This window comes from Blennius ocellaris, assembly GCF_963422515.1.
Source record: "Blennius ocellaris genome assembly, chromosome: 19".
NCBI classification, from domain to species: Eukaryota; Metazoa; Chordata; class Actinopteri; order Blenniiformes; family Blenniidae; genus Blennius; species Blennius ocellaris.
The window spans coordinates 21,869,676-21,879,675 of NC_137668.1; the positions used below are offsets into that span (position 1 = coordinate 21,869,676).

Genomic DNA, 10,000 nt, shown 5'->3' on the forward strand with positions numbered 1-10,000 from the left:
GCGAGTTTGTCTTCTGCCACCAAACCAACAGGGTTTCCTTGAAAGATGAGTGAAGCTGAACTAACTTTAGATTTTATTTAGTTTTCTCTTTGAGAGTGGCCTGAAAGGACTTTGATGGAATTTACATCTTTTAAAGTGAACGCAATGGTCACTTAGTGCAAGAGTAAAGAGAAGAAAACAACTCAAGGATGAACCGGGGAAAACAACTTGCTGTCATTTTTTTGCTAAAAGCGAATAACAGAGTAGATTCGGGCCACGTTTAAAACATTTTTAAGTGAAAATGGAAAACTTTCATCTGATTTTGAGGGGGAAACGCAACTTTTCTGAAACACTGCTACCACCGCACACCACGGTCATAGTAAACAGTTCTTCTGCACAATAACAACAACATTTCATCCAGAGTGTCGTGACTCCCAGTCCACGTTATCCTGACACTAAGTTTATTGCCGACCGTAAAAAACAATCCAACTTCGTCTGTTGATACGTCCGTTTACTACGGTTGTTTATAACGTCTTGTTTTCGTAGTATTTTGTTCTTCCGCTTAAGACGAATGATTGAAGTCGCGTGTTTCACAGGTAAGTGTCGCTCAAAGAAGAACATTTCCAAACCGGTAGCTTTCTCATTTTGAGCCAAAAAAAAAAAAAAAAAAAAGTTGAGCCATAACTTGAAGTTTTTAAATGTTCCCCTGCTGCTTCTGCTCCACAATCCACACACAAACTTTCTGTCTTGGTTGCTTCATACAGGAGATTTTTTTTTTTTAGCATTTTATGGTTCCTTCCTTCCAGCATTGGGCCGTTTCCAACATGCAACCCCCCCCCCCCCCCCGAATTAAAATGTGCCGACAGTTGTGAGTTCTGTCGCCTGTGTCGTCGACTGTCAGTCAAATCCCATCAAAGTGTAACCGTCGAACACAGATTGAATAAACTTGTCGCAGTTAACCTGCAGTTTAGAGAGTTGTGAATATTTAACGCTTCCTAGGATTTTTTTATTTTATTTTTTCCCCCCAGTGGTTTAAACATTTGCTTAACGGTGGTAACGTCAAAGCGGGACCCGGTTGATGGTTAAGTAATGCGCCGGTTTGCTTCCCTGTGCGAAGGCGGCGAGCAGAACGAGGTAGGGTGTGTGTGTGTGTGTGTGTGTGTGTGTGTGTGTGTGTGTGTGGGGGGGGGGTAATATCAGAGATCATCGCCACCATGTGAAAACTATCATGATCACTGAGATGACGGCAATAAAGATGGCACATTAGTGCATAACGACTCATGGGGGTTGGGGGGGTGGGGGTGGGGCGAGGGGGGTAGGTGGGGATGGGGGGGGGTGATGGGGGCGCTTGGAGCAAAACAACGGCAGCTCTCATTTTCTCAACTTCAATTAAATGGCTTGTGACAGCACGCATGTGAGGGCATATCTGCCGCGCGCCACTTGACTCCCGTCATTAGGGTGCGATGGCGCCAGGCTACACCGCTTTTACAAAGCGTATTTTTAGCAATAATAACCAGCTGGTGAACGGAGACGGCTGATGGCTGTGAAGATCTTTTTTTTTGGGGGGGTAGTTGGGTAGTTGGGGGGGGATCTGGACTATGAGGAGTGACAATAAAAGTGTTAGCTGCATCTCTTCGTTACCGTGATTAAGCCGCACAATAAAAAAAAATACAAAAAAAAGACGAATAAATGGAGGATGCTGCTCTTTATTAGGACGTTTTAGGATATCTGGGATGTTGCGTGACGCGGCAAGCGGATCGGGACTGGAGCTGTAACTAAGAGGTAAAACACGGCAAAGTAACTCCCGGCAAGAAATGTGCCGAACGCTCGCGAGTGTGATTAAAACAATGCTAATTAGAAGGTTCGCCTCAAACAGGTGAAACGGCCCCGGCTGGGGGGGGGAGAATTCAATCGACATCTGTTAATTCGTCTCAGTGCTCGAGACCAAATTGGGGAAAATGGATTGCTCGCCGTCTTTGCCGTCGAAGATCTGCATTGCGATGGGGAGCGGCGGCTCCCCGCCACCTGTGGGCGCCGCCGATGCATTTGTAGGATGAGATTTTCCTACATATTTGCACATTTCAAGTTTTTTTTAACTTCAACGTTTAAAGTCTCAGTTTTTCTCGTCTATATCCTCTCAATTTTTTTTTTTTTTCGGTGACGTATTTTGTCCGTATTCCAGATTATAGGGGGCTCAGGCGAGACAAAATGTAATTCCAGCAGAATTGGAAATAAAGTTATTTTGACTTTCCAGAAGCGGTTCACGGGTTTCGCCTCAAAAATCGTCTAGTGTCGTCTATTCCTCCTCCTTAACAGCAGGTGGCAGTAAAGTCTTGTGACGTACGTTAAACATTTTATACCAAAAAAGAAGATTTGCATAGTTTGGTTACATTGGTTACATTTCTGTACGCAGATATGCGAGCGGTTTCATTACAAAAACAACAGCGCCCGCTAGTGGCCCGGCATGAAAACTGCATTGTTTTCCACATTTCTACAGTCTCCATGTATACGGCCATCATTTTCAAAACGTTGTCGTGTAAATGCACAACTTTTTTTTAAGTGAAAATGCAAAAACGCGAAATTTTCATTTGAGACATTGTGTAAAGTGGGATTATATGAACACGTCAGGCTAAGAGATATAAATTAATCAATTGAAAATATAAGGATTTGTGAAGCTGGAGATATATATATATATATAAGGAAGAAAATCTCACATTAAAAAAACAACAAAAGGAGATGATAATGAACAATAATGTCAAACTGATATTAAGTGTGTTTCTGGAATAAATGCATCTTAATGAGATATTTCCGCATCCTCAATTAACTATAAATGAAAATGTATTTCAGGAAGAAAGAACGTAAAAAAAAAAAAAAGGTGTTATAAAAATTGATTATTCTCACAATATTTAACGCCTCTCTTTTTTTTAGTGTTGGTCTGCAGGTGTTTTTCTCCCCGTAGTAATGCAATAATTAAGAGAGTGCCGTCTACTTAACGCTTTCCTGTTTCCGACATGTTTAATATTGAGATTGCTATTCTGGGCTTATATTAATGCTCCCCGCTCTGCCGTATTCACATGATAATTCTATTTTTCCCCCCTCAGTGTTTCCATTTACTCCGGCGTGCAGCTGCAGACGCTCCCATTTCCCCGCAGGGATCATTAAAGTTTCATGTTATTACATCTTATCTTGAACAGGTGATGTTCGTGGCTGAGAAAAGTGCCTCCTGTTAAAAAGGTAAATTCTTGCTGGGAGCAAAGCAGTCTTCATTACAGGAGACTAATGAGTGGAAATGAAAGACAATGGATCTATTCAGCGTTCAGGGTTGGCTGGCTCTTTAGTGTAGCCAGACTAATGATAATGCATTCTCCAGTTTTAACAAAGAGCCAATCCATATGGCCTCTGACTCATTACATAACAGCACAGCGGCTCACGGCCAGGAGGAGCCGTGGTGATGGCTTTTTTGGCTTTTTCCACGATTCGCACATTTATGATGCGCCACACATTTTCATTACTGTATCCGTGCTCGTTATTATTGTGAAAGCCATTATACAGCCCGGTTAAAAATAACCCATTATCGTCGTTCGTCGGCGCGCGCTCGCACTCCGGCGTCTGGTCCAGGGGTGATTGTATTCACAAACGCGGATCCTCTCTGTGAATGAGCGCCTTTTTGAAAGTGGGATGATGTTTAAATTAGGTTAACAATCAAAGCTGACAGAGGTTTTAATATGAATGGACTTTTACACGTTGGTCCAGTTAATGCTATAGTACGCATATAGCAGTGATGCATGTAGAAAAATCGTGTGTTTTTACTCGTCTTTCTGATTTTAAAGTCCGCAGGAAACGACAGATTTGACAAAAATCTTAATCAAGACGAAATTACGGAAATTAGATAGGAAAGAAATCAAAGAATCAGATATTAAATCAGAGGAGCACAATAAGGGAGGTAAATTGTTTGTGATGAACACAAATAGTTTTAGTAATGCCTTTTGTGTTTTGAGAAAAGTTTTCTGATGTAACAGTGTCGATTCTCTTGCCCCAACAGGAATTTGTTGACCTTTCAGTTTTTTTTTGTTTTTTTCACGATTTTGTACTTGAAACTTTTGATTTTCCACTTTTTTTTTAATATTTAAAAAAAATATTATCTATTAAATCGTTTTTTTTTTTTTTTAATTGTATTGTTTATATTTATATTACTTTATTATTTATTTTATTTAAATTTATTACATTATCATTAGATCGCCATTGCATTTCAGTATTATACATATATATATATATATATATATATAGTAATGTGAATGGATTTATCAGGATAAATGATAAATGAGCAATATATTTTGCAGGCATATCATAAAACTCCATAAAAGGCTTAAAACTATGAAGCAACATGACATATGCGAAACACCTAGTAGTATGTAAGGAAGAAATAATATATATAGAAGATAATAGATGATCACATAGCAACAAGAGAAAATATAGTAATAAATGCACGACGGAGAATGAGTCCTCAGGCGGCGGTGAGTGGGAGTGTGTGTGTGTGTGTGTGTGTGTGTGTGTGTGTGTGTGTGTGTGTGTGTGTGTGTGTGTATGTGTGTGTGTTGGACCCGAGTAGTTGCCCAGAGACAAATAGTCCTTTGACCTTTGCATGAACCGGCCGCCCCTGGTGAGTGATAACTCATGACCCGGTGGACCGGGAGGGCATCCATCTCTCACCCTGCCCCGGATGAATGTGATGATGAACGCGTCGGCTCGCTGCTATTTAGATAGCCCTGAAGTCACGGCGATGACAAACTGCCCACACAGAGAGAGCGAGCGAGAGAGAGAGAGAGAGAGAGCTGAACCTTGTTTATACTGTCTGTCCGCTCAGCAGCCGCCGAGGACTGTACAAACTCTCGACTGTGCCACGGGGAGCCGGCGCAGACTCGGGGTCAACCGGGAACAGCGATCCGTCTCCGGGAGGCTGCTGACTTACAGCTTTACTGCGGCGCGCTTAATGCAGAAAACACACACGCTGCAATCCGGGCGGCAGCTGGGCGCGTTTATGCAGAATGAGCCTGTCATTAAGACGCTTGCGTCAACAAACGAGTGGCGGAGACGATCTCTGCCAGAGACACCGACTGAAAGGGTCACGCACACACACTCGTCTTCGGTACGGCGGTTCACGACACTCATGCAACTTCCTGTATATTATTTTTGGAGGTGATGGATCTTAAAGAAGTGGGAAAACAAAAAAAACGTCACCATTTGCAGGCAGTTAAAGAATGACGGGCTCGACAAGAAGCTGTGTAGGTGACAGACGTTTGAAAGGTTTCGTCCGCATTGGTTCAGATAATTATTGAAAAAGCAAAAGAAAATCGACTGGAAAATAGAGATAGTGCGAGATTTTGATGCGTAAATGAAAGAAAAAAGGCGATAAAAATCCTCAAACCCAGAGTGCACTGTCTCTTGTGAGCCGAGAACTCAAACGGTAGATTTTCTTTCATCTGGTCCGACCTGAAAGTGACGAAGTTCAAAGCGGTTGACAGACATCAGAAGTCGTCTGATAATCCAGCTGGACAGCGTCCATGGGAAGCGTTCTGTCCTCTCTCTCTCTCTCTCTCCCTCTCTCACTCCCTCTCCCTCGTTTCAGTTTTTTAAAAAGTGTGTTGCTCCAATCAGCCAATCAGAAATCAAACCCTATATAGTGTCACCAAGGGTTTAGCCAATCACAATCAAGGTAGGCTCCTCCCCCCTTTGACCCCTCCCACAATTAGGCAACTCTGCTCTGGCACATGGCACCACGAGATGAAAGACTTCCTCTTCTTCCCAAGATGGGCATGTGTGGGCGGAGCCAGTCCAGCTCACATAGACACAGCAGATTCTGAATGTAGCTCTGAATGACCCAATATTCAAATGGAGGGAAATCGAGAATTAATAAACTTTGAAACTGTGAAAGTGTCGACAAGCTGGGTGGCATGCCTCCTTTAATAATACAGAGAATGACAATGTAAACTAAGTTCTGACGAAAGATAGTTTGTAAAACACCAGCGGAGTTCAAAAGATGTCGCTCAATAGTTTATCTACTCAGTTGATCAGGAGGATTTTACGCTGAGTCATGCTTCATGCTAAAGACTTTCAGGGCAAGTAGTTGAAGGTTGGTTCTTACGTTTGTTCCCATCCTTTCATCAGTGTATCCCTACTTATAGCTTCATTTTTTTTTCATTATTGCTGAGTCACCTCACGGTCTCCTTGTATGTTCTCCCTGTGCACGAGGTGCCGCTCCTCGTCTCCGCCCCACCTCCCCTCTCCACAGCCCAACTGACGGTCCTTTCAAATTAAAATGAAGCTCCATCACACTAATAGGGCGAGCGGAGAACAAAGCGCCGGCTCTCCGCAGTCAGCAGGAAAAAGCAGGGGGATTATCGCCGCCGCCGTCGGAGCCATTATCATTAAAGCGAGTCCCTCCGCCGTTTTCCGCCGCAAAGCCAACGGGCCACGCCGAGTTTCCCGCCGCAGCCCGGGTCTGAACGCTTTGTTTTCCACCATTGTTTCTGGGCGTGGAAGGAAATCATGTGTCATCTGGAAAAGCCACGGCTCTAATTTGAACTTAATGACACGTTTAACTCACAGCGAGGGACGTGCAGCATGTGCTCCAAAAACAAAAAACAGAAACAACAAAAAAAACCAAACTAAAACCTTCCTCCTCTTCCTCCCGCCGAGTCATCATCTGATCAACTGGCTCTCGTCTTCTGCGTCGTCATCATCTGCCTGTCGGGGTGTTTAGCGATGGAGAAACTGGACTAAATGTATCTCCACTGTGTGGTTTCATCGCTAAAAAACCAACGACGGCACCCACTAGTGGCCCAACATTAAAACTACACTGTTTTCAGCAGTTTGCGTGATCTCTCGGGTTTTATTGTCGGATAAAGAGGTATAAAACAAAAAATGGAAGGACCTACATGCCAGTTCAATTCATGACCTTGTGTTTCATTTCAAAGTAAAACATTTTTCACAAAGTGCAAAAATAAAATGCAGGTAAAGCTTTATGCCAAGTGTTTCTGTCCTGGATGTATAAACAATACATTAACTACTCAATACTGAAGTTAGAATACAACAAATAACATACAGGATGTATTGTAGTGGAGAAAAAAACAATTCCTCTTTCAGCCACTAGGTGGCAGTGCTATAATCTATCTGCAGCCAATTCTTCAAGAGAACAAGTCACTGGATGGCAACATCAACCTGTGCACTCAGTATTCGAGTCGATTTGAATTATTGTTTTATTGTATCTGATTCATCTTAAATATTTAATATACATGATATCTGATTCGACCAGATCGTTTTCCAAGAAAAACAAAATAACTACATCATTTTATTAAATTATAAAGTCAATCAACGTCCATGGCAAAAAGTTAAATTGGCACCGAGTCAATCTAAAGGTTTTCTTTAACCGAGTTTTCTCACTGAATTCAACAAAAGCGTCTCGGATTTCAATGACGGGTAAAAATAACACACAATGTAAACAAACCCCCCCCCCCCCCCCCGACGCCGCACGCCAGATGAAAGAGGACGAACAAGCGTCGACGTCTGAATTAGAAAACTTTGCTGCAAAGGGCTCGGCGTCGTTTCCCCTCCCCCGCCCCTCCGGCTGATGCGTTCGCATTTCAAAACGAGGCTGCTCACGCAGCTGATCTCCGGGCGCTAAAATAAAGTTGTTTTCGCGCCGCCCCGGCGCACCTGGTGTCTAAATATGGAGAGCCGGGTTAGTGGGTCCATCTGTGCCGGCGTGGCAGGGACTCTTTCAACCCCGAGACATCCCCTCGCTCGCCCCTCGCTCGCCCCCCCCCTCTCTCTCTCTCTCTGTCTGTCCTTTAACGCAAAGGCAACATGGCTAGCCCCGGGTCCTGCACACCCTTCACCCTTCACCGACAGCTCCGGCCCCAGAGCGCCACTGTCAGGGAGGAAGAGGAAGAGGAGGAGGAGGAAGAGGAGGAGGAGGAGGGGGCGAAATTCTCCATCATGCCAAAGCCCATCCATGCAGACCCATGCCAAAGCACCATGTGTGTACAAACAATCCAACTGAATCGGAGTGGATGTATGCTCAGGCCTTATCTGGCCGCCGCCAAATACACTCTGAGCTATCGAAGGTAATGGATGAGTGATTGGGACTCTCTGCTTTTTTCCTCCCCCCACCCACCCCCACCCTCTATTTTTTTTTTGCTTTTTCGCGGGCAAATGCAAACACATCTATTGCTCCACCACTTCAAGCTGTACAAATCAAAAAACCGGAGGGCCGGCGTGGAGGGAAAAATAAACAGCACGCCGGGTGACTGTTAAGAAACTTCGCCTTATCGCTCCCATCGGGCCCCGAGGTATATAAAACTCCCCGAGTCCGTCGACGCCGCGCTACGCACCGCCATCGGACACGGTTAATGCGGGGGAAAGAGTTTTTATTTATTTATTTATTTATTTTAAATACCTTTTAAAGGATTTGCACGATAAGCCTGTCGGTCGGCGCTGGAAGGAGCCCCTAAAGGATGCAGGAATCGATGGATGAGAGTGGGATTTACTGCGGGGGGGGTGGGTGGTGGGGGGGATGAGGACTGTTATTTAGCGCCGGCGTGTGAGCGGAATAACGTAGAGGCCAAGAAACTGTGCGCGCGTCTTTATCAGTGCGGTAATCTGCCATTAAGCCGTCCCATCAGCCGCAGAGATCTAATGTGCGCCGGATGGACGATCTATTTACCTTCTCGTATGAATCAACAGCCCTCGGAGGTGTTTACAAAGAGAGGAAGCGGCGAAGAGCTCTTGACCTGTCGAGACGATTCAGTGAAAATGGACGCTGATGACACTCGCCTCTTCAGTCCATGGGAATAACATACCACTGCGCATAATGAATGTCGGCCCATCACAGACAATAAAAACACATTTGAAAAGGAACAATGTCTGTTAGATTAACCTCGTTTCGTGTCATTTTAATACCTCAAAGGCCTCTGTCTTCATTTTTAATCTTGAACAAAACCTAGATTTGTCTAACTTTGGTTTTCTTTGCTCTAAAAACCCTTAATTGCTGCATTTATTGTTTTTATACTCGTTTTCAAAATGGCTTGCTTTTAAACAACGAAGGCCTCCTGTCGTACGAAATGGAGAATCTGATTCAGTCAGAATGTAGTAAAGGATATTTCAAGTACTTAAAAGTGTAAATATACAAAAATATGCCATTAATACACAATAAAATCTGTTGGAAAGCTTTAAATTGACCACAATTCACCATTGCTAGCATCAAATTTCGCTAAAATTGGATTCATTTATCACTGGATTTCTGTAAATCTGGCAGAATAACTGCATATAACTGGCAACTCGATCAGAAATACGAATTCCTCGAGGCGGTATCTTGTTAAAAGGGATGTTTTAGGGGTTTTTCTGCTGTATTTTCAAGTTGGATCCAACGTCGAAACGCACCGAGCCGGGGGGAATGTACAAAACTTCGTAAAAGAAAGTTGGCGCCGGTCCAGGTCCGCGAAGGGTTAAAAAAAAAAAAAAAAAAAAAAGCGAACTTCCTTGAGAGAAACGGACCCCGGTGCTGACCGAGCACCGACTTCATCTCCTCGTCCCGCTCCGATTCGTATTAACGACCTGCGGATGACGGACAGCGGTGATTACGGTGATTGAGCGTCCGCCGCCGATTCCCCGAGTCGAGACGACCCGCGTCAAGGTTAAGGCGAGTTTGCGGCGGCCGGCGGAGGTGGAGGATCGTCTGCGATCTCCAGAGAGACAGAGAGAAAGAGAGAGAGAGAGAGAGAGAGAGAGAGAGAGGCCCCCAGGAGAGGCCCGCTCCGACAGCGCTCCATCTTATTAATGGAAATAAATGCCGTTAGCACCCCATCCCTAGTCGGTTACCCCCCCACCCCCCCCTACCCCCCCCCTCCCAGCAATAAGACGTGCCTATTCTTAGCTAAAGTCCCCTTCATTAACGTTATCTCAAATAGGCGCCCGGTCTGATGGCGAGAGGCGGGACGGCGAGCGGTTAAGCCGCTTCATCCAA

At 44.5% G+C, this 10,000-nt stretch overlaps 1 protein-coding gene across 1 annotated transcript in view; it reads right to left on the reverse strand.

The window, feature by feature from the left end:
* adarb2 (adenosine deaminase RNA specific B2 (inactive)) overlaps positions 1-10,000 on the reverse strand; it is a gene marked incomplete at both ends in the record, with an annotated part of 177,330 nt that overhangs the window by 159,810 nt on the left and 7,520 nt on the right. The window contains one exon of the mRNA XM_080515009.1: positions 8,435-8,524. Within this exon, the coding sequence (XP_080371135.1) occupies positions 8,435-8,524 (90 nt within the window). The remainder of the gene's footprint in view (positions 1-8,434; positions 8,525-10,000) is intronic.